The sequence below is a fragment of the Coccinella septempunctata genome, chromosome 6, assembly GCF_907165205.1.
Source record: "Coccinella septempunctata chromosome 6, icCocSept1.1, whole genome shotgun sequence".
Lineage (NCBI taxonomy): Eukaryota > Metazoa > Arthropoda > Insecta > Coleoptera > Coccinellidae > Coccinella > Coccinella septempunctata.
In genome coordinates this window covers 19,197,304-19,223,488 of record NC_058194.1, presented here as the reverse complement: position 1 = coordinate 19,223,488, position 26,185 = coordinate 19,197,304, and the positions used below count along the sequence as shown (strand labels likewise).

Sequence of the window (26,185 nt, the reverse complement as noted above, 5' to 3'; positions counted from 1 at the left end):
ATTATTCAACACATTTAAGGAAACCCATTCTATCAACCACAAAAAATAAAAATTCACTCAATTTTTATAGAAATCAACTCAAAAAAAAGTGTCTAGAAAGACACTTTTCCAATATTTAATTCAGAATAGTAGTATCGTTCGCCTTTGACACGAGTGACAGTAGGCAAACAAGGACTGTTGCAATATCTTGGAGAAATACTCAAATAGGAAAGTTTTGTTTCACGTTACCGTTATGTTTCAAGATACGAGGCTTTACGCTAACAAATTTTTCACAATTAGCTATTGTTACTATTCTAACCTTTTTTTTTTTTTGGAAATATCAACAAAAAAGGTCAAGTGTTGGGCATTTATGAGAAGGCAATCGAATAACCTTTAAAATAAGGTGTCACTCAACTCCCATCCGCATTTAAGATTTTAGGGGTTGCTGTTATCACGCTCACAAGGTTGATGCAAATTGATTGGAACAACCGTGTGAAACCTTTCGAGCCAAAGTTTAATAATAATGCATTTTTCCTGATTTTGCATGGGGTCAAGATACACGTGGTACGCTTTCAAATTTACAAACTGTATGCATTAATGTTTGCTTGTAGACTATGCTAATTGCTTCCTTGCTATTGTTTCAGATAAACGATGACGGATACAGTGCAGGCGGTCGATCCGCCTCAGACCAACGGCATAGACACGTTCGACGAAGACGAAAGGACCAAAAACAGACCGGCAGACATCGATGCAGACGTCAAGGAGATGGAGAGGCGAAAGAGGGTGGAGAACATAATGAACAGCAAAATGTTCCGCGAAGAACTCGAAAGGATAATCGAGACACAAATGAGCGAAGGCACGGGGACCAACAGCCTGATGCAACAGATATCGGACATGATGGGCGTGAATAAGCAGGCAGGAGGCAACTTCTACAAGAGCTCAAGCTGCGTCCTGCCCATCAACGACATCAGGGGGGTCGAGGCGATGAGTTACGGCAAGGGCGAGAAAATACTGAGGTGTAAACTGGCCGCCGTGTACAGATTGATCGATTTGTGCGGCTGGAACCAAGGCATCTCCAGTCTCATAACTGCCAGGTTGAACCAAGACGAAGAACAGTTCTTGGTCAACCCTTACGGAATGCTCTACCACGAAATTACTGCCTCTAGTTTGATTAAGGTAGATATGCAAGCCAACGTGGTCGAACAGGGCACCACGAACTTCTCCGTCAATATATCATCGTTTTCCTTACATGGTGCTATTCACGCCGCAAGGCCCGACATCAAGTGTATCATCCACATCCACACTCCTTCGGTTGTAGCTATCTCCGCCACCAAACAAGGAATTTTGCCAATTAGTCAAGAGTCCGTAGTAATCGGAGAAGTGAGCACCCACCCGTTCCTTGGGGGCCTACTTGATCCCGAGGAAAAAGACAAGCTAGCCAGAAATCTAGGACCTAACAACAAAGTTCTTCTATTGACGAACCAGGGGGTTCTGTGTTGCGGCGAGACGATAGAAGAAGCTTTCTTCAACGCCCGAAATACCGTCCTCGCTTGCGAAGCTCAACTGAAAGTCTTACCGATCGGACTGGATAATATAATGCTCCTCAACGAGGAGACCAGAAAGAGGATCTACGAGGCGGCGCATAAGGCCCCCGAGAGCACGCCGAGACCGGACAAACCTACGATACTGGAGGGTAAGGTGGAGAGGAAGTGGAGAGTGGGAGGGGTGGAGTTCGAAGGGTTGATGAGGATGTTGGACAATGTCGGTTTCCGAACTGGCTACATATACAGACATCCCTTGGTCAAGGGTGAAGTACCGAAACCTAAGAACGACGTCGAGGTTCCACCGGCTGTTTCATCGCTAGGATACCTGTTGGAAGAGGAAGAACTCTATAAAAAAGGGTAAGTTCTTGATAACAAGATGATTATTTCATGATGTTAGCTAATAAAAAAATGCAAAAGTTTTAAGGGGTTGATTTCTTGTCAAATATAAAAGCTAGTTCCGAGCGATATATTGTATTTTTCCTTTCTGATGGTGCCAATAGATCAAGGGGAAAAATGTCTTCGCTTGGCTTGAAAATGATCCAAGCCATCTTTTAGCAATTAAATATTTTTCAGTTATTCATTGCCAGCATTATTTTTGTAGATATGTTACGGCTAAAGAAAGGTGTGAACATAAACTAGCCGGCTAAACTTAGGTTTAGCTTCGGGTATTTGCTATGTTAGTTTCTTCTATCTTTAGCCGGTTGAACTTTAGTGTAACCACATGGGCTAAAAATGTAGAAGCTAATAGAAAAGAAGAAAATTATTGGCAAGGCTTGTGGGGCGCAAATGTTCGGCAATTAAAAAATCTGAAGGAATCAAACTATTAATGCAATGCATTTCTAGTATGAATTTCACATATTTTTAATAGCAGAAAAGCATTCTGTTAAGCAGTTGAGAAATTGAGAATTAACATATATTTGTTCCTATTGTGTCTCAACGTAATCTTATTAGCGAATCTAAAAATCTAAACGCCTCATGACAAAATTCGGGACGAACATGCTATTTTGAGTGTGAGAGAAAACTGTAGAGTTAATCTTTCATCTTGTAATTATTCATAATATGCAAGGGAATTGAGCAAAAGCAGACTTCAATCTCAAGAATGATGCCTCGAACTTCTTTATCAAAATACCAAAGGTCAAATTCTGAGGAAATATAAGTAGCAGTACCTAATATGGTTTGTAGCTAACCGGACTATTTGGCTGATAAGATTTACGTTGACTTAACTTGAATCCTCTGGGATAATTCATCAAGGGTTGCGACAGGCCGTATTTTGGAATCCGTATGTTCAATGACTTGGGAAGAAATTTTTAACAATATCAGCTAGAAAAAGTGTTTTTCACTATTTTCATATTCATGGGTCTTTTTTGCAAAAGTATTGGTTGGAGAGAAATTGCAACATTAAAAACTATCCTTTCTATGTCGTAGAAAATTTTTCCATAAATCTATTTATTGAATGGTAGGGAAAATATACTTTTGTTCTTAGAAAAAATTCTGATTTCCTTGTGAGGTCATATTCTGGTTTTCACTGGACAACTGACGATCCACGTTCCTATTGTCCTGTGGAAAACCGTATATCTAGCTTCTGTATGTGAACTGATTTTAAAAAACTCAGGCTCGATTTGAAGAGCATTAATCTCCTAAACAGATGAAAATAACTCATTAAATAATTGAAATCCCATGGGCGTTATGTAACAAAACCTCAATACAATAGCATTCGATGCTATTTTGCATGATTTCAAAAATTGAAACAAAAACGTGGCCACGTGCTTTGGTCTTCTCCAATCCGACCTTTCAAAAGACATCACTCCTCCGCGTGTCCATCGAATAAATTTTTAGCCGTTCCGTTTTGGGTAATGTGCACATTAGCCGGCTAAAGATGAAATTCCCTGACGCAGATTGATGTTTTATCGAACATTAGCCGATCCTCGAGTATAAACATAAGTCTAAAGTCTAGCCGGCTAATCTTAAGTTAATGCTCACACCTATCTTTAACCGTAACAGATATAACTATCAACATTTTTGATACTTTAGGTTAGAGATATTTTTCGTGATTGAAAACCAATTTAACTTCAATGAAAAAAATCGAGTTAATATTTGAAAATTCAAAAAAGTAAATAATGAACTAGTCAATGCTCTTTTTGTTTGAAGATTCCAAAGTATAATATCCCCTTAAATGCATCACTAAGTTGAAACTGTCGGATTCTTCAGTCTACCTGTTTTTTGGCTAATTCAAATAGCGGATAAATATGGGCAGGTAAACGGTCCTTCTAGATACATTATCTAAGGATCGAATGTGTTGGTTAACTGTATGGTGCGACAGAGTCGATTGACGAGTTTCAAAGGGCTATAGAAAATAGTTGAAAAAAAAAACGGTTTTATTTATTCGAATCAGTACGAAATATGGTTTTTGTACTCAAGTTTTGAAAACTATATCGCTGCATTCCTGTCCAAATCATGGTGCCGAGCAAAAACGTCAGACCCTAAGGAACACAAAGAGTCCCTCCGCATCTACCTTCCCCCACCTAAACCCGAGCAATGACCATTAGAAACTCGTCAGTCGGCTCTGCCACATCCTGTATTATACCTGACGTAAGAAACAATTGAAATTCTACCTACATAAAAGGCGGATCTGTTGACCTACTGATCTAATAAAAGGCTCATCTGATGGCCTACTGATCTACCTAAAACGCCGATGTCTTGGCTTAAGGGGCATGTCTGGTCTATAATTATAAGGGTGATCTGCTTAGGAGAGAATATCTGTTGGCTCATTCCCCTACTAATCTGCCAACTTTGCCTAACTAGAATTTCTAAATAAGTTTTCAATTTTGTTGCAGACTATGGAGAAATCTAGGCGAAGGAAAGAAGGGACAACATCGAAGCAGGTGGTTGAACTCTCCCAACGTCTATCAGCGTGTGGAGATCCTAGAGACCGGCACCCAAGATCCCAAGAAAATCACAAAGGTAGAATATCTTAAAGTTGAAACCGAATAAAAAACGCACAATTGTCGAGAGCTATTTAAACATGCCATAGGTTAGCTATATTAAGACAACGAACGCAGCGATTTCGCCAGGTAGTTCGAGAAAACCAATCAGATTTCGCAATCTTGACGCAGATGCGGAACGTGCATTGCCATACAGAAAAATGGAATTGAAAAATACGAAAAATATCAGCTGATATTCATTCTGCATTAGCAAACGAACTTTTACTCATTTATCTTACTGAATACCAGCTAGGCCATGACGATTCCATCTTAATTGCTCAAAAATATTAAGATCAAGCATGAGGTGGATTAGTTCAATGGTGCCTTTTTTTATAAATTATTAATCACTCCTTGGTATGAAATGACTAACAAAAAGTACCATTTCTAAAAGAGAACGTTAACGTCAATGGACATCGTATTCTGTTAATAGATTCGGTGTTAAATTTAGAACACCCGCATAAGCGTGACGAATTCTGATTCCACCCAAGGATCATTTCCCGATGTTGATGTCAATAACGATCCTATAATTATGTTTTGGTCCAGAATTATTGAAGACGGAAAAAAAATCGTTAAATTTCTTTGTAATTTTGTTTTATTGATAGCGAACAATTTTCCCGAACGGAAATTGTTTGTTAGAAGTGAAAAGTATAAGTATATCTTGAGATCATCATCATATTATTTCGATCGTCTCAAAAACGAAGTTTTTTAATTCATATTTTGCTACAGCAGAATTTTCTCGAATTGTTTTCATGGCGATACCTAGCAGAAGTTGTCAAGATAATATTTGTGCCATACATTCTAATTAACTTGCATGTTTAGATAAATAAGTGTAGATTATAGACATTACAAAAAAAAAATAATGACAATGGACGGTTTAAAACAACAACAGAATGGCATATAAGTCAAAATCGCTTTTTATGAATGATCAAAATATATTTCATCTCTGAGCTGGAACAGGACTCAGCTAATCGAATGTTGAGAAAAGTTTTAGAAGAAAAATTTTACTCAATGTGAAAAATATGATATCGAATGTTTTTATGTCTTAAATGTCAAAACTCCATGTAGAATAAGATTAATTCAACGACTTTAAAAAGTTGTGAACAAACTCTCTGGAAAATACAGATATCCCTGTATCAAATGTGATTTCATCTTCAGCAGAGATTTATTGATATTTTGCAATATACAAAAAGCTTCTACATATTTTATATTGTTGATTATGTGCAGCTATTAATTTATGCATATTTATATGAATGTGGTATAACAATTATTACACTTATTTTATTGTGAGTAATTGATTTTTATCGATTCTTTTTTTTGAAAGAGTAAGCACAAGACTCGTTCGATGAATAGATACTATAATTAATTCATTTGATTTTAGTTATTCTTGAAATGTGAATATAGTATGCGAAGGTTTTAGAGAGAGAGATTGTTCTATAATTTCTAAATTGATATTCCTTGTTTTCGGCATCTAGAGATTCATCCGTTTCACTAAAAAAAAATTACATACAGATATGCCAACTTCGTTAGTTTCAAACTACCGAATTTATCGGTAGTGCTACTAGATGTATTTCTTCAACTCAATCAATGTTTTGAATATTTTACTAACAAATGTTTTTATTCACATAGTTTATGCTTGGCTTTGAAATAAAATCAAATCAATGAATATGCTTGATGGTATTAATTTGTGACCTAATCCTTATCTCAATCCGTATACCTTCATAGAGTTGAAACTGAAAAGTAACACTGCTAATTGTGTTCCTAGCACTGCCCTGAATTAACTAAATACTTCAATAGATTAATGATTACAAGAGATAGTCAGTGTCAGGATCAAAAATTTCAAGAAACTCTTGAAAAAATGCGGTTCGCTGGCATATAGACATTTTTGACAAACCAGCCAATAGATAGCTCTCGAAAAAAGGGATCATTTTATAATACTCCACACAACTTAAATGTTTTCCACAATGCCACAACTAATAGAATGTAGTAGCAAATATATATCCCAAATTGAACCCTATATATTATTATCATATAATATTTAGGCTCTCTGTTAACAAGCGCCACTATTTCTTAAATAGAGTTGCTATTCGACTTATTTCTGAAAGCATGTGGGTGGCAAAATTTTTATTTTTTTAATAATGGCACGACAGATTCTCCATAAATGATTGTAACATCGTAGTGAGCCATCAGTTTTGAAATTATATTTATTTCAAAACCCTTCACTGAAGAGTATCATACATTAATTGAAAGCCAACTACTATGTTGCAATCATTTATATACTTGAAGTACCTAACTTGTCGGATTCAGCTCAAACGCTACAATGTAATTATTATCATAGGTCATGTTTCTAGACGATGAAATTTCGAATCAATTTATATTTAGAAGTTATAAAAGGAAATCTCGCAGGTGGGAAAGATGCCCTACCTGTTTGAAATTTTTTGTCTGGTTTATGAGAACGTCTATTGCCGCGAACATGTGACTACCATCTTAATTACTTATTGTTCGCAAGAAATAATTATATGCTGAAACTATGCTCAAGCTTTTGTCAATAGATGTTGCTTTTGTTTTGTTTTTGTGGCTATGGCAAAATCAGTACATTAGAATCTCTAATTACAGCTTGATAATGCCGAGCAGATATGCAGTTTTGATTGATTAACTCTTTTATCGAAACATTTCGCTAATGTGCTGGTTTTGTCTTTTCAGTGGGTTGCTGATGGATCGCCGACACATTCAAGCACTCCCATTAAAATTGAAAATGCCTTGCAATTTGTACCGAAGAACACAGATCCCAAGGAGTTCAAGTTGAAACAACAACAGGTGAGAGATTCTTTCAATATTCATAAGCAATAACATGGTCAATATATTCGTATTTGCTTTTCTCAATTTATTGAATTGGTGATGTAATTTCATAATTCTTCGATTCAAGATCAAAGATTACAGAAGAGCGGATAAAATATCTGCGGGGCCACAATCATATATATTAGATACACTAACATGGGAAGAAGCCAAAAAAATGCAAGATGCTTCCTTGAATCAATCTGGAGATCAGGTTGTTCTGATGGGAGCAGCTTCGAAAGGTATAATCCAAAGAGGACATCAGCACAATGCTATGGTTTATAAGTCACCCTATGCTAAAAACCCGTTTGACTCAGTCACTGACGAGGAATTGGACGAATACAAAAAGGTTGTAGAGAAGAAAGTGAAAGGCGATTGTAAGTATAAAAAGCCATATACAGTGGACTCTTAAGTTTTCCCTCAAGTCATGAAAATATGTAGTATATTATCCAACGAGCATATTGTGATGGCAATTATTCAAACGGATAACGTTTATGTTGGTGAATAATCCAATGGAATAATGGCCTTAATATGCTAGTAGAATAATGTACTTCATCTACTACTCTGAAAATACTATTTCTAAAGTATCTCATTTTATTTTCAATAATATCTGTAATATCTCATTACCTGATGGGAACTGTCGACATTTCAGTATTGCCATTGAGTCTTCTTATACTCAATGGTATTGTTATAAAGCAGGGGTTCCCAACCCTTTCTTGGCCATTGACCTCTTTTATATTATTCTTGTTACCCCCTGTAATAAACTCGATGCAACAGTTCGGTCTTGACGATTATTTAATTGATTCCATCTTTTTGGAAATTTTTCGATACTCACTTTTCGAGTCGATTATCTCCCAATAACAATAACCGTAGATGGAAATGTGATAATATTCTGAAAAAGCAACTCTTCTAGTAATAAATCTGAAAATTTTATGGAGCTCGATGCAGCCATTCGGTTTTGACGATCATTCAATTGATTCCATCTTTTTGGAAATTTTTACGTATAAGTTTGCAAATAAAAGCTCGAAGGTTATCTTTGAAAATGAATATATTTCTCAAAGTTTGTATTGACTGATTCTATTCACTAACGTCATCTATTAAACAGTTTAGTCTGAGAGCATCTTAAATAAAAGACTGTAAATCATTCGCGGACTTCCAAGTTCGCGGTGGTCCACGGACCACTAGTTGGGAACCACTGTTAGAAAGCAATATCTCTATGTTCGAAGCCTTTGTCTGAGTTTGTGACCATGAATCTTGATAGATCAGTGAATAATGGCTATTAATCACAATTGATTTATGCATGTCCTAGTTCTCAAGGAAACAGACCGATTATGACTTCTATAAAAAAAAGTTATACATTTCTCTTTTACAGATGATACAGATTATAGTGAATCAGAAATGTCGTCGGCCGCCATAAATAAGAGAATGGACAGTTTGCATCACAGATCTCCTACGAGTGAAACAGAAGAGGAAAGTAGAGATGGTAAGGGTGAATTTTTCGGTTACTTTCAGTCTTTGCCCACACAATCTCGATCTGTTAATACAAAAACCGCTAATTTATATATCTCATTGCAGAACCTCAAGTTTTACGGATAGAAACCACTCAAGCACCTAGACCAAGTCAGCCAGAAGTTGTATTAAGCGACGGTAAGTTTTCAAGTTCAAGTTTTTTTATTAGACAGGTTAGTGGTGTTGGTATTACTTGGTACAAGTGAATAAGTGGTGTATTTTTGTTTGTTAGAATATTATAAGGAAAAGTGATTATTTCAGGGTAAGTGTTCATCACTACCAGGTCCACTGTCATCTTAGAGTCAGTTTTAGAGTAGACATGAGTCATTTTCATGTATATAATAATTTAATTAATTTCAAAATTTTTTTGCTGAATTGTTGATTTCGAAACAGAAATTTGGTACAGGATACCTGGAAAAATATACTGGAAATATTCTGTGGGAATAATAGAGCAGAAATTTGAAGCGATTACTATGGTATTGTATTGAAAATAACAAAATTGACGAAATATCAACTTCGCGGTGCTTTGTCCCGAAATTATCGATAGTGATAATATGCCAGGAGAATACTGTAATTAATCGAACTTGAAACAGATCGATTATTATATGATTTACACAAAAATGAGTTTTTAAACTACGACACGTGTTTCGCTATCACAATAGCATCTTCAGGAGTAAACTAAGTTTACCATACTCAAAATGATCTCTTATATCAGTATGATTTGTGTCCCAATTAGAACGGGTGTTGGGTTGAACAGTTGAACTGGTTTTGATTTTGAATCCTTCAATCTATAAATATTGCATCTGAGAATAGAAGAATAACTCAGTAACGTTCATATTTTTAATATAATTCCATATGAATAATAGTCCCTATTAATCACTATAGAATATTTCCCTAATCGGTTGAAGCCTTAATTTTTATCAATAATATCAAGTTATTGATAGAAATAGTGATGAACTTCTCTTCAGAAAAATGATTGCTTATTCATTTCTATTTCTTTTCTTCTATGGATCGTTTTTTGGTCAGATTTACGAACAGAATGGGATTTTTATTTTATTCGCATGTTCATATTATGAATCATTACATCTTAATGAGGTTCAACTCAGAAGAATTGTATTTCTTGTGTAAAAAACTGTTCGTTAGATTAACAACTTTTGAAAAATTGCGTTTTGATTAATCGCTTTTCGCTTTGTGAGATTGCACTATCTGAGCATCTCTATAGAGAATTTCATTAAATCATTGAATACTAAGCCTAAAATAAATTTTTCGCTTACAAAACCATTTCAGGATTTTCTCCAGTTTTCAACTTCTTTGATAAAATTTTTTCGGCAAATTTGTTGGATGTTGAATGAAATGTGATTCAATGAATTTTAAATACACAATAGACATGTATGTCCGATAAAGACATACCATGTACTGGGAAGAATTAGTAGTAACGTCGTTTTATAGAAAAAACGAGAGAAAAAAAGATGAATAAACCATTATATCATTTTTGCAAGAGCTACATTATTTGTTAGTTTTACCTCATGTCCTGTTAGCCTAGTTGGACACACACCGATTTTGGACGGCCCGGAATAAAATCGGCCGATATTTTATCGGTAGCAGTTGCTAGCAGACTCACCGGATTTTTACCGGCCAAATGATCAGCCAAACGAATTCGACTGAAATGGTCGGTAAAAAACATTGAACTCAAGAAAGAACTCCTTCTTAAGTTCAATGGTAAACAATCGGTGCTCGTACAAACGTGTACTTAGTCACATACGCCACTACACACGGTATTGCCGGTATTGGACGGTTTCTCACCGGCATTTTACCGGCACCGTTCACCGGTCGGCGTGTGTGCCAGGTCCCGTTCCCACACGTGGTTAATATTGGAATTTGGACGACCGATAAAAAATCGGCCGTCCAAAATCGGTGTGTGTGCAACTAGGCTATTAGGTTCTATTTAAAATCACTGAATAAAGAACTTTATTCAGTGTTTAAAATACATATTTAACCTAATTCTGAGGTGAAAAATAACTTTCGTCATTAGCGAACCGGACTATAGTTTCATTTTTCCATTGTGTGACTGAATTTATTCTACTGAATTGAACGCCATTATAGATACTGCAGTCGCATCTGGTTATGACTTCAAAATTGAATGAAAATCTGTTGTACAGTGCATATACATATATTACGTTAGTTTCGTCGCATAAACGGGGAGTTTCACACAAAGTGTCCACTGGTTGTATCAAGCGAATGAGGTTTTTTCCAAAAATTTGTTGATCATAATGAATGGGTGGGATCTATTCAACTGAAATATTCTCGTCTCGGTCGGAAGAAGTTGAGGTGATATTTCAAATAGGACAGACTATATTTTATTATATTTTTGGGTTCTCCACAAAAGATTAGCTACGGTTTATTTGAACTCCATAATCCATATGATATAAATTCATTTGTCACAAACTTGACTCAAAGATATACTTGAGTGAATTGTTACGCCTGCTGACAAAAGTTACAGAGTTGAAAATTTCTCAACCTTTGGAGAGAACTGTTTAAGTCAAGCAGAATGTTTCTCTGGCAAGTTAATTGACTCTAATTAAGATTGATACTCAAACACGAAAGACTTCGTTTTTTCAATTACAACGCCGGCTATTTGAATAGACCATTAGATAAAACACGAAAATCGCTATTTAATAAGTTTCACACCTTATGCGTAAATCTGAAAATTTTCGAAAAATTTTTACAATTCACTCAAGACGTCAAAGAGACAAATTGATTAATATCTCTAAACCTTGAGGTTTGCGTATGGAGAGGTTCAAATGAACTATAGTTAAAATTTTGTGGTGATTCCAAAATTTGAATTTAATATAGGAGTCCCATTTGAAATAGCAATGTATGGCACGATTTACGTTAACCACCGAGACGAGAATATTTTAGTTGAATAGTTTACGATCATTCATTATAATTAGGTTCGCTAGATACTTTGCGTGAAACACCTTGTATATAGAATATTTTGAATGCATGCAGAGTAAATCAGATATCAATTCGTATCCGATTGCCAATTTCATACTTTAGTATATTCATAGATAATTGCACATCTTATCTAAACTAGTTTAAGTTCCCAAGCTCTGAAAGCTGGTTTAAAAAGTGATTGGATCATTTTTAGTTATTTGTCCACATATGAGAATGATATTGATAATCCAATGGTTGTTTTATAGAATAAAAATTACAGAATCATGTTCCCATTTTAATTCATTATAAAATCTGAATGACTGTATTGTATCAATTGATATTTGGTTCATCAATGAATTTCTTTATCCTTGAACTCATTCAGAACTTGAATTGTCGTACCTGTCAATCAAGTGCTTGATTGAACAATGCGACAGATATACATACCACTGCACAAGAATTATTCCTAAATTTAGTTATTTGATTGGCATGAATTTGATCAAAACTTTGCATGATTTAGCATCAGCAACCGAATTACTTCTAAGAGCCGAGAGGGTATCCACACATAGCAATAAGAGTAAGATATTTGAAATTTGCATGCTTCGCTTCGCCTACTGTATGCTTTCAAAAAAACAAACCCTAATGGTTTGCAGAGATCACTCTGGGCAATTACAATTCACAATTAACCTTGTAACGCTTACATTCCTTTTCAGGTTCGCAAGTGTACAAACTAAAAAATAACCCAGAAAACAACAACATTTACCGAACTAACAGTCATCATGGTCTTCCAAAAGGATCATTCCTTCTTCCTAATCCTGTTCATTTTCACATTGCACATGAAAAGCAAATAGCACTCCGTAGAAAGCCTCATATAACCTCGCTTTCACCATTCAATTGTTCCACTGGATATCTGTTTAACCACAATAGATTAAGAAGCAATTCTAAACCAATCGTAACTGTTAATTTTGACAACACCCATTCAGTCTCCTTGAATATACCAATTGAAATACTTAGAGGTTTCATACTTCCATTTGCGACTGCCTTGAATTTGACGAAATTGCCTAGTTTAAATTCACAATCTTCTCAAACTACCTACATGAGTAACTTCCAGCGAATGAGGCCAAATAAATCGGAATTACAAAGAGATTATACTCCGTTAGTTTTCGAAAAAAGTGAGATTTATGAGGGAGATGCTGATAAAACTTCATCTTTCGAAGCTCAGATACTAAAAAAGATGCAAATCAAAATCATGGATATGTCCATTGATTCCAATACTTCCGTTTATGGTTCCAAAAATACATCGAGTTCTTCCAGCTATGAGAGAAATGAGGAGGATGTGGATAGTGACAAAAGTATGTGCGATTTTAGCTTTTATTGTCACAGCGCAGAAGATGAGGAAAAAGATAAGGCCACACTGATTTCACATGAAAGAGAAATGATTCTTCTTTCAGATGTAGAAATTATTGATGAGAGTGACAGTTCAGACAATACATACTATACTTGCCCTAATATTAATTTGATAGAAGAAATGCCTTTTTATAGTATAGATGACAGTGAGTTACAAAATCTTTTGAAAGAAACGCCTCTTTATTCATTAAACGTTCAAGAAGATGAATACTGTAACATGTCGAATACAAATATAACATTATCTGATGAAGAATTCATAGATGAAGCAATAGAAAAAGTTCTGGAAAATATTGAAGGATCCATAAGCAATCTACCAGAGAATAGTTCAGAAATAAGTGCACAAGTGCCAGATTATACTGAATATCCGAAAGAAGAAATCCACAGGATTTTATGGAGAATTTCCGAAGCTTCTAACGAAGACAAACAAAGCACAATAACAAATGTTTCCGAGGCTTTTTCAGAAGAGATCGATGTCAAGAATAACACTTTCATCATAGATGACTATAAAGAGTTAGAAGAGATGTTTGATACATTTGACTTGGACAGAAAAAGTGACGAGAATAGAGAAAGTGATTCAGAGCACAAGAACTACCCATCTGTCGAGAATTATAGAAACGAACCGGAAAATGAAGTTGATGGAGTAGTTCAGGAGTTGAGTGAAGATGAAGGAATAGAAGACATCACGCCTCAAAAAGTCGATAAACCTTTATGCAGCACAGAAACTCAACCCATCGATGAAAAAGTGAAAAAATTGTCAGATATTATATATGAGTATTTACAGCAGCAATGTTTCGAAATACGTGAAATAGTTCTATTTCCCGAAGTGCTCCATGATCCCAACCTCAACAAACTATTAGCTCGACTTAAAACCATGTACGATGACTTCTACTCTGATAGATTAACCAATGAGGAAAAGAACGAACTGAGGTTAAGTATTAGTTCTAGTATATTGAATCGTCTTGAAGTTGATGAAAATGTCCAGAATGTGTCGAATGACTCCAGCATACTGAGCATGATATCTGATAAGATATTTTCGATAACCGAGTTTGTCTCAGACATTTTAGATAATTTTTTCAACCTTATTAGTTGTTTTGTTGTTAAGGAAGATAGCAATGGTGAAAACTTTTTAGAATTCACCAAACCCTTCAGGGACTCTAATGGCAATGTTCTCCATTCCACACCCGAATCTCCATTGAATATATCGCAAATTATCAATGACGAAGATGTTGCTCCAGATCCAGAAGTAGGTACTCCTCAAAATATTGCAGATGTATCTGGTGTTGCTGTTACATCTTTCAAAAAGAATACCTCCAAGAAGTCTGGCGCTGAAACTTTTTGGATATCCTGTTATTCTAGTCCTCAAGAAGTCGAGAGTATTCCAAGGACTCCTAGACGTATTGTGAATGTTGACGAGATCCCTCTCAGACCACCTGAAGATTTGTTGAACGTTAGTTCTTCTTTATATTCTATAAAGGAAGAGCCTAGATGTAACTTATTCCTGAACTATGAGGAGGAAACTGAAACTGAGAACTTGAAGAATCCTTGCATGTCTGAAACTGCCCTAGATGATATATTAGCAGGCGGGGATGGGTCGTACCTGAATTTTGACAAACCCGAAGTCAACGTTGTTCTACATAACGAAGTTAAATTTTATAGGATTAGTTCTTTTGATACTGTCTCTTATATCAAAGCTGACAGTGTAACCTTACGAAAAAGTAATGAAAGCGTAGAGTCTTTTTATTCTGTTGAGGATAGTAATGACGAAGGAGACTGGATGGGTTATGAAATGGCACAGTTTTAAATATAAATATGATTTGATATTATGTTTTAATGAGAGTTTTAAGTGTTGAGTTTTTAATATTATGTTTTCTATATTTCTTGTTTTTGAATAAATTATGTAATATAAAAAGGTTCTTTGGAGCCATTTCATTCTGAGATACATTTAATTTATTCTTGAAAAATTGATCAATCGTTCTTCTATTTTATATTAGAAAAGTGGAATCTAGTCACTTTTGTGTTTTGTTTTATTTTATGTCTGTTTGTTACACATTAACTAGTTTTAATGCTCCTGGCATGGGTTTTTATCGAGGTAGTTCTAGTAATTGTATTGGTTCTCGATGGAATTTAGTAACGTGCCTTCAAATATATTTTCTTCATTAACTTTATTTCTTCCGTTCATGTTGTCTTTCCTAGTGTTTACCTTTGCCTGGCTTGTCAACGTGGATTTTTATGTGTAAATGCTTTGCACATTTATGTTAACAAGTGCGATGAATGCAATAAGTAGTATTGGCTCTAATATAAAGGTAATGGTTATTTCATCACATACTCCTTGAAATCTTTCAATACTGAAAAATTATGTAGACATTTTTTGCCCGACAGGTATAATGTGATTTCAGGTTGAACAAAAATTAGTATGTTCCAGGAAATGCTCAAACATGTAGATTTTTTTTATTAATATTATTCTACGGTGCTTCACCTGGTGTCAATTTTTGTAACTAGAGTGAGTACTCAACTAAGAACAACTGTACCTATTTGACTCCAATGTGGCTTTTGTTTGAGCAATTCTCGATGGTATTCAGTATTGAAAGAGCTTTTCATCAGAGCTTTGGCCTCATTATTTTATGCTTTATGTTCTATAATTATATATGTGTACATTTTTCTAATTTTTTTGATTTCTTAGGTGAAAATACTGTGAATGGGGACCAGTCCGACGCACATATGAGTACTTTATCGCAGAGTAGTAAAGAGGTAATACTCCGTGATGACACAACGATAGGTAGATTTATTTAAATTTCGATTTGCAGGAACCCTCTGTATCTGAAGGATCTCCTAAGAAAGATAAGAAAAAGAAGAAGGGTTTGAGAACGCCATCATTTTTGAAGAAGAAGAAAGAGAAGAAACGTGAAGCATAAGGTAAAGTATCATTGAAATATACGATTTATGGAAGATTGACATGGGTGTTGGGATTCGGATATAAAGAACGGTTCTGAATGCTGATTCGTGCGCTCATTGATTATAAATAGCATCCAAAATATATATAGGGTGATTCAAAACGAATGGGGAATCAGGTAACCTGGGATACTACACGTATTTAGGTGACGATTAGGTAGAACTCGCTTTATACAAAGGTTGCCAGTTCACGAGATGGAGAGTGTGACAGTAAAGTTCAATAAAATCGGTATACAGGTCATTGAACCGAATTTTATAAAAGAGCTCGGACACGTCGATTTTTGATTCCTTAGATCGAATTCAAAACCGTATCGCTTCAACACCAATCCCCTTTTTGTGAATAGGGGAGATGTGTTGAGTGATACTTCATTTGACAGGCCTTTCTGTACTGAGTTCAGAATATGTAATACTTATTCCTGAATAAAGCTTGAGAAAATTGAGATGTTCGGCGTTTGCCAAACGTAAATCTGAACACATCCACGATCAGAACTATCTCCCGCCTTCTCTTCTTACAAATACAAGTTAACGTCAATTTGACGAAAGTGAGAACAGTCTAGAATACCTTGATCAAAAGCCTACTTGATTAAAACAAACAAAAGCCATCTCGGCCAACTTAATATTTCAGTATGCATGAATTACAGTTATCAATACCGTCAACCCTCAATCGCTAATATCTAGAGAACAGTTAAGAATTACGATAATGAGCAGGAAGTCCTTATAATTCCGAAAACGTCTTGGAAATCTGGAAATGTCTTATGATTTTATTCCACTAAGGGGGGTGTCTGGTGTACAGATTTTGCTCAGCTCTTCACTCCTCGAAACTGAATTACGTGTATTCACTAACACGTTTCGTTATCACAGTAGCATCTTCAGATAGGTAAAGGTAAATTAGTTTAGTTAGTTTAAGTTTTCACCCACCTGAGGATGCTACTATCATAGCGAAACACTAACTCATGTTAGTGAAAATCATGCAATTCAGTTTTTTATTCAATTACGGATTTTCATCAAGTGTAGTCTTATGATGCGAGATACAAAGTATTTTTTCCCATTATATTATTTTCAACCTAAAAAGACCATAATTTTCGATTAATTTGGGAAAAGACTGTTTTGATTGCCTATGAATTTCCTCGGACGAATGATTTTCGATTAATAGGTGTGCTTTTTTATAGGTACTGCCTCTACCATAGAGTTTCCAACTAAATGCCTCCATCGAGACTGCCAGCGATTCACATAAATAATTTAGTAATTGATCGCAACAGCTTCAATTCCTGCACTCATATTGGCAATGGACTTTGCAATTGTCTTGATTCAAGCCGTATGAAACATATTTTAGCTTTATCTGTACAGGACGCAGTAAACTCCAAACAATAACTCTACCTTTTCAAGTGCGAAAGTAGTGATGGATCAATGAAGAATATTTTACGAAAATTATGGGCGATACATCAACTTGTGTTAACTTGATGTATCGGTTATATTGACTGACATCACACAGATTTATATATTTTTATCTAAAGATTTTTCTGCTTTACGTTTCTATTACTGTATATTTAAATAATTTTTAGCTTCTGTCCTTTGATAGATTTATTGTTTTATTTAAATTTGTTTTGGGCTGCTGTTTATACCTAATTATATACAAAATAAATCGAGTATATTGAGTAGATTTTTATTTAGCTGAAGAGTTTTAACTTTATTTTACGAATTTTTACGAATGTTGAAAAGATTTTATTCTTTTTCAGAATGATTAAATTTCAAAGTCATTACTATAATTCGTTTTTTTTTTTTCATTTCATAAAATATAAAAAGAATTGAATCTACTTCATTTGACTTCTTTATGCATTTATATAAAAACGAATTCATGTGGATACCCCACTTTGAGAAGTGATACATGTGCTGTTATGTAGATGAGATTGTAGACATTCGAGAATTTCCATGGGCAAAATATGAAGTTGAATTAGCGAATGATAGAATAAAATGAACCTTTTTAATAGTGATTCAAGAGAAGTTCAGACCGTAATAAAGTCTGTTTCATTGTTTAGTTGTTACTGTAACTTGCAGTATTCAGTTGAAAAAGTCGATATACTGAATTGCTCATAATGAGATTTATAGGTTTGAGTGCAATGATGGATGAAAGACAAATATTATCTCATCAATATAGATCTAAGCATTTAGTTGTTAATTATTTTTCTCGATATCAAGAGCTTCTTTCCTTTCACCTTCACCACAAAGGTTGTTCATATTTTATAGGTATAAAATATTGGATATTACCTATTTTTTTGTCAATTATTTGAAATGAAATAGTTCTCCAGCATCAGATTGTATACTGAAGCTACAGTTGTTAACATTTCATATTTACTCATCACCAAGAATCTTGTGTTGAATATTTTTTGTATCTAATTCTATAAGCTATTCTTACATCCATCCTTGAAACACTGAGAATTAAGGGCTTGAATATAATACATATAAGGATAAGAGAATTAGTTGCTTTCGCCCATTTGATACTTAAAAATCTGCTGATACTCAAATTAGTTCTATTCAAATAGGCAATGAAAGATAATATTGAATTGATTGTGTTTGGATGAAAAATTTTATATAACTGGATGATGGATTTTATATTTTTGAGATTCCTGTGCCGTAGTTTGTTTTATTCAGAATTCTATAATAAATACACATTCGAAATAACTAGTTGAATTTATATAGAGTAGAGTAGATGTCCCATTGATGTTATTTCCCTTATAGATGATCAGTACATACGTATTTCAAATGAATCTGCTAGATAATCTCACTCCTAGAAGTATTTAAATACTTTTCTCTTTGAAAAAAGGGGAATATTTTTTGTGGTTAGATACACATACATGTGATAATAGGAATTATAAATGCGAATATTGGCATTTTTGAGAGGGGGGAAATTATCCCCAAATCCATCTCTTATCGACGCATATGATGCCATCGAAAAAAAAAACCTTTTCACAGGAATAAAATTCTTGAGGTAAGTACTGAGTACTAAAAAAATGAGTGAATTACTTTTTTTAACAAGCCTCGACTGAATGCAAGACGAAACATCTATAATATTAAGTATAAAATGAATAAATGGAACCAACAGAATAGATTCTTCACAAAAAGGAATACTTTTTTTCAGCAAAAAGTAGAACTCTTCAAAATAAATCATTTCATAACAAATAATCTACTTATACAAAACTTTCTTGATGATGAAGTTGAAAAAACGACTTCATAGGCCCATAACTGGGTTGTAAAGTGAACTAAAGAGCAGCCGCTGGGTAGTAGGGTAGGGGAGACCTAGGAGATTCGAGACATAATCTATGTCTTGAAACCTATAATTAAAGATTAGTTGTCTCTAATTTTTTTCTATAGAAATATATTAGAACCAGTAGTGTCTAAACTGTGCTAAAACTGCTAGCACAGTAGAGACACAATGGTGTTAATACTGTGCTGCTATGCTGACCTGTTAACAACGCGCGTTTGTTGTTTGTGAAGTCTCTATTTTACGCAATACTTGACAACCATTAACGGTAAGCGGTCATGAGTTCTTTTGTTAAAGAAAAATTGTAAAACGTTATTTTTTTTACCAAAATTTCGATTGCATCTAATATGGTTACATATCCATATGCTTGGATTGTTCTTACATTTTTCACATACAGGGTGGGCCGTCCATAATTTTCCACCCCAAATTTTGAGCTTTGGGATGGAATAACGAAAAAACGCTCAGACAGGTCAAATTTTGTTGAAAGGGGGACAAATAAGGGTGTTCAAATGAGTTTGATATCACTACCCCTCTAGCCGCAGCCCCTAACAGCTCTCATTTTTGAATACGAAGAAGGGGTCGAGCAGCACCTTGTTGGAAAGGCAATTCAATTTCCTGCATGAGTGTATTTTTTTCCATCGCTTTATTATTATACAGAGTGACTCAGTATTCCATCAATAACATTCACACGCCGAATTAGGATCTTTGAGATGGAAAAACTCTCGTACGGGTCAAAAAATGAATTCGATCACACAAGTATACTTGTGTCAATGAATAGAGATAACAGGTTGAGTAGCTTTGTTGAAAAGGAAATTCAATTACCTGCATGAGCGTATTATAATAACTGCTATAAAGTGGTAGCGGCTAGAGGGGTAGTGATATCGAATTCATTTTTTGACCCGTCCGAGCGTTTTTTCCATCTCAAAGATCCAAATTCGGCGTGTGAAAGTTTTTATGGAATACTGAGTCACTCTGAATAATAATAAAGCGATGAAAAAAAAAAATACACTCATGCAGGAAATTGAATTGCCTTTCCAACAAGGTGCTTCTCGACCCCGCTTTTCCCTATTCACAAATAAGAGCTGTTAGGGGTTGCAGCTAGAGGGATAGTGATATCAAACTCATTTGAACACCCTTCTTTGTCCCCCTTTCAACAAAATTTGACCTGTCCGAGCGTTTTTTCGTTATTCCATCCCAAAGCTTAAAATTCAAAATACAGGTCCACCTTGTATATGTTTCAAACTTTCAAGTTCATTAGCCTAGTTTTTTTGTATTGACATCTCATTTTGAAATCACGAATTAAATGTTCTGGCTGGTGCATGATTTTCTGCTCCTATTTTTCTAGCAAAGTGAGATATATCACACATGCTGTGTGTACTGGCACACTTATTTAGAAAGAAATTGCTACATTAAAAACTACTAGAAAATAAAAATGTGGAGACTTGTGAGCGAAAAAATTTAAATTAAGAAGATAAAGAAGACTAATATGAAAAACGAAGTTCATGAAGAAATGCTAGGGGGAATAAGCCGAAGAAGTTGCAGAAAGTAAATGTTTTTGGCCACCAAACACATTAGGCAAATCGAAATTGCGAAGGCAGGTCTGACGAAGCTTGAGCTGGTAGCAAACTTCGGTACGTCTGACATAATTTTAATTTTTAATCAGATTAAATTTTGATTTTTGGTATTTTTTGGATTAGGATTAATGTTAATGTATATTCAAATACCTAAGGTCTTATCAAATATAATGGTTAAAGTACTCGATTCGAAAGAAATTAGTTATTTATTTATCAATAATATACAGGATGGTTTCTATTGTTATTCACTTAATAGACAAAATACATGGGTGTCACATTAACTCACTTCGGTATTTGCCACAACTTACCTTGGCCTTAGGATTAGGAGAGTTGTGACAAGGGAAGTAATTTCTTTAGAAACCTTAATGATCTAATTAATTCTTATTCATTCTTATAAGTTCCTTTTCACATCTATATTAATAAAAGAGGATCTATGGTTTACTTCAAAATGCTTTATTGTTCAAATGATCGCACCAAATTGGACAATTCTTTTTTTGTTGTGTTTATTATTGTTAGGGCAAGGTTTATATAACAAAATATTCCCAAAAAAAATTGTACAGAACAGAAAAAAAGGCATTCCTTTTTCTTACGACCAATCGAGCAATCACACGATGAGTTAGTTATTATTATCTACCCTAGAAAAAATTTAAATGGCAAAACTAGGTTTGCCGGGGGTCAGCTAGTATTATATATTTGTATTTGGTAAGTATTTAGATGCGCTTATAAGACAAAACCTAGATATCACTCCGTATATACAAAAAGGAACCAACAGTCGAGCCGATATAGACGCCAGATGATTACCCGCACATTGATTTCCGTTCGGGTTTGGCAGGAATTGACAATTTAATTTGAGCAGAGCCCTTCTCACAAATTGCTGTAGATAAATTCAGCATCCCCTGAATGAACCGAAGCGCTCGCACTCACAATTAAGGGCCTCTCGACTGGCAGGTGGTCGTGTCTGTTCCCTTCATATTTTAAATTGCACCAATTTTATGTACAATGATTTGCGTACTGTTCGAATCGGATAGGCACCCCGATGCCGATTTTTCATCAATTCTTCAGAACTTCAGTTCCAAGTATGTAAAATGATCGGAAATGAGGTTACGGCGTTTCTTGAACGATGAAATTGGTGCTGGATCTTTATTTGTTGTATACCTACTAGCCTGATTCTGGCTTTCCTTGCTTGATTAGAGAGTTAGTACTCTATAAGAGAGTTGAAGTGCAGCCATGAACGTAAACGTTAACGTTATAATTGACATCTACGCATGCTCATTCGTCCGTTTTTAACGTTAACGTTAGCGTCAGCTTTACGGCCTACGTAAACTAGCGGTCTCCCACGTATACCTTAAACATCGACGTACGTTAACCGAACGTTAAACGAATAGCACCGATGACTTGCGAATGGCCGAATTTTGATTGTTAAATGCAATTCTCGATAACCTCAAACTGTCATTGTTTACATTTCCTGTGTATTTTCTCATAATGAACGAAAATTCTAGGAAATCAGCAGTGATTTGAAAGTTATCAAAAGGATTAAGTTAAATTACTGTGTTATCAGATTACATTCAGTACATAAGGAAATGGCTGAAACTACATTGCTGATGTCTCTAACACTTGAACATTTCATTGATAATAAAATACTTCCAAGCTGAAAATTCTCTTTATTAGGCATATAAATCATTAGAACATCGATATTCCAAATGTTATTCCAACTGTCGGAGCTCAATATTAGATAAAAGAGAGTTCACGCGAAACGAAAGCAAAATCAAATTGATAGGTTATGTTTAACGTCTGACGTTTCATGATGGCAACACTTCAACTCAAATTTCATCACAACACGTAAACGTTATATCTGACGTTATATCTCACGTTAACGTTTACGTTCAGGCTAACGTATTGTGCACACTTCAACTCTCTATAATCTTTGGTGGGTACCAACCTAAATGTAGGTATACAGGCCAATACAGGGTGAGTCTTTGACTCGTACAAATATTTTAACAGAAGATTCTTGAGGCCAAAATTATTATGACCATTTTACGTACCATAAAAATACCAAAAATTCAAGAAAACTAACTCTTGAAACTAAGTTGGACGCTTTGCAATGAATATTTGAACGTTTTGAAAAATATAAGTATACTTCATTCAAATTTATTTTAGCAGTCGGTTGGCCATGAAATAATTTTCTCAAGTTTTTGTAACTAGAACGAAGTTAGGTTGGCACTCATGAAATGTCATAACGCCGTTGCCACAACTAATATCAATTTTTATTACGAAAATTCGAAAATGCCGAAAGTGATTGAAAAAAGAGACAGGGTTTCAGGAAGTGCTATTTAGAATTCAGGTCCGCTCATTCAAATAGTTATACCCTGATATTCTAAAATCCACAATACGTCAGACGGTAGCGAACATATTCAAGGTAAGAGAATTTATATAATGTTTCATCTGAATCTAAACGACTTATATTTCAGCTGAATATTTCCACAATCAGAAAGATTGTGAATGAAGAGTATGACAAAGAATTTCCTTCTATTGGAAGACCCAAAAAAGTGGTGGCATTTCAGAATTTTATGTTTGAGTGAATTAATGCGAAAAGTTAACTACAGGATTTTCGATAAATGTCATCGGAGAATGAGTTCCCTAAAATGGATTTTTCTGTTTTTCATTTGACTTGTCCTATACAATTTAAATGTCTTAAGGTACTAATAAATACCTAAACATTATAATTACATCAATGTATTAAGATGAATAGCCACAAATACGCGCAACTTGCCCTGTTACTGTTTATTCATGTGAAATTTTTGTTCAACGGTGAAGTTGCATCTTAACTTGAAACTTCCTTCAACTCCTTTTACTTATATTGATGCAAGATGATTTTTATTGAAAAATTTAACATTCTTGTAATTATCTGTTAATTCCTTCGGGAGATACCCATTGCCAACCACTGCATCATATGCATTTCATCTTTGGTTAATATTTTTGAAGTCTACAAATGATGTAAGCCAAAGAAGATAACGAACATTAACTCTCCTCAAGCTAGTGCATATTATGATATTATATTATACTGATCTCTTGTATTTTCCATGCAAATAACTGGATTTGGTATGCCTTCAATCAGTTTGTATAAACTTCAATTATGTTCGTCAGATATTTTCCGAAGAGATTCGACATTGTGATAAAATACGTAATAACAGAAACTTCTACGTAGAACGGGCAACATAGCGTTGATTTAAAACCCAAAAATGTTTTGACAAGCTTCATAACCCCACATTTTCGTACTATACAGAGTGAAATGTGTCAAATTTCCATGGCCAACCGACTGCTAAAATAAAGTTGAATGAAGTATACCTATTCTTCATATTTTCTCGTAGAATGCGCCGTTTTCGAGTAATTTGATGTTTAAAAATTAAAAAGTAGGTAGCAGTGAAATTTTAAAAATTGGGTACTTTGGCTCTGAATACAACACTCTTTAGAGGATTCACATATTTAGCTAATTATTCTGAAGGTAATTTTGTTTTTCCAGGGGTGGCACAGCTCATATTATGAAAACTCAAAATGGCTGAATTTTTTTATCAGGGCCGAATCGCAAAAAAATAGTATAGGAAAAAAGTGTTTCTTTTGACCTGAGGAATCTACTGTTAAAATAAATATTCGTACGAATCAAAGACTCACCCTGTATACTGAATGACATAGAAAACAGAAGTTCATTAATGTACCTATTCACCACAATTTTTTGCATACATGAGTCTTACTTAGAGTGGGCAATGCGGCGGGTACACTGCCGAGATTAATGGCGATAGGAACTCTTCACAGACGAGTCCATATATAGCCGTTTTTGTAATAGTCGACGAGTACGAGTGCGAGTGTGGATACGTGAGATACATCCATGGATGTGAAAAAACCTCTGCTGACGCTATGTTCAGGAAGTCCATCATTTTCGAGGAGGCGCATTTATGGTTTGGGTGGATTCTGTTTCGATGGCAGAACGCAGAACTGACTAAGAACCATTAAATCTCAGGCATATGCTATTGAAGTTAACAACAAAGTAGGATCCTTGAATTTCAAGCAGGTTTTGGTGGAAATTTTGTTTTTTTGGATGATATAACTTACTGCCATATAGATTCCACCAGGTGATATTGTTGTTGGAGAAAATAGGCTTTCCACATTCAGTATTTATTACCTATAAGATACTCGGATCTACAAAACCAGTTGAGCACGCTCTGGACCAAAATCAAAGAGCTCTTGGTGGAACAAAGAAGCTTCAATAGCTCCGTGATCTTTTCTGACAATTTTGCTAACACATTGAGCAGGATTCTCTCAATAACTTGGTCTTAAACATGCAGGGAAGATATACACGAAGAAGTTATTGTACACGTGTATTGTGCATTGAAGGTGAAAAGTATTATGAATTTGAAATTTTCAAAATTCTCTGGTTATTCTTGAAATTTCATAATTTTTCAAACATGTTGTGAATAGGTAGATATACATTGTTGATGAGGAAAAAACTCTGTCTATAGGTAGCTATACTAAATTCAGAAGGAAATTGGGGTTTTCTGTGGAGAATAAAACACAAATTAATTCAATATCCTGAATTTTCGACGAGCAGTTGATTTCGGCAAGCACCCTATGGAAATGAGCACGAATTTAACGAAATTTTTAATGGATTTTTGTGGTTTCAAGCGTAATGGACGACGGTAATAATTTCGAACTCTTATTCAATTAGTTGCCGACAGATTGACGTGGACTAATGATTTCATATGTAGGGGTGGGAGTTTTTGACAGGGGCGCACAAATGAATTTTTTATCAATGATTTGCATCTTTAGGATGAAATCTACTCGGAAATGGTCAATGCTATAAATATGGATGAAGGCCATCATTTCTTTTTCAGGTATATAAAATCATACCCCTAATGAAAAAATATGGGATGATGCGAGGAAGTTTTTGATGAAAACTTGAATAAAAATTTGAGAATTTTTTGAATACTCCGTTCCATTCAGAGTAAAGGAAAAACAAGGCTTAAATAATAGTTCCTTAAAATTTCATTCTTCGATCTTCAAAAGACAATAACAAGCTAAATGACGATCTTTCTGATCATTCCCAATAGAAAATATGCTCTTATAAGTCTGGAAACTTTTGCAATACCAGTGAAGTGAGTGAAGTCATATGATCAATATCTCATTGAAATTTGATGAGGAATCGAAAACTGTGATAATTTACTGATC

The 26,185-nt window shown here is 34.7% G+C and overlaps 1 protein-coding gene across 3 annotated transcripts in view; it reads left to right on the top strand.

Moving 5' to 3' along the window:
• The window catches only part of LOC123316066 (protein hu-li tai shao), a 41,072-nt gene extending 23,282 nt beyond the window's left edge, over positions 1-17,790 (top strand). Inside the window, exons 2-11 of one of the 3 annotated variants that reach the window (XM_044901993.1) lie at positions 624-1,880; positions 4,358-4,484; positions 7,205-7,318; positions 7,428-7,713; positions 8,709-8,819; positions 8,912-8,983; positions 12,297-12,353; positions 15,864-15,931; positions 15,988-16,096; positions 17,302-17,790. In XM_044901993.1, coding sequence (XP_044757928.1) covers positions 631-1,880; positions 4,358-4,484; positions 7,205-7,318; positions 7,428-7,713; positions 8,709-8,819; positions 8,912-8,983; positions 12,297-12,353; positions 15,864-15,931; positions 15,988-16,095 — 2,193 coding nt within the window. In that variant the 5' untranslated portion in view covers positions 624-630 and the 3' untranslated portion in view covers position 16,096; positions 17,302-17,790. Of the gene's footprint in view, positions 1-623; positions 1,881-4,357; positions 4,485-7,204; positions 7,319-7,427; positions 7,714-8,708; positions 8,820-8,911; positions 8,996-12,296; positions 12,354-12,498; positions 15,349-15,863; positions 15,932-15,987; positions 16,097-17,301 lie in introns of those variants that run through there. The other 2 variants (XM_044901994.1, XM_044901995.1) reach the window with 2 other exon arrangements.
• Positions 17,791-26,185: the final 8,395 nt, after the last annotated feature.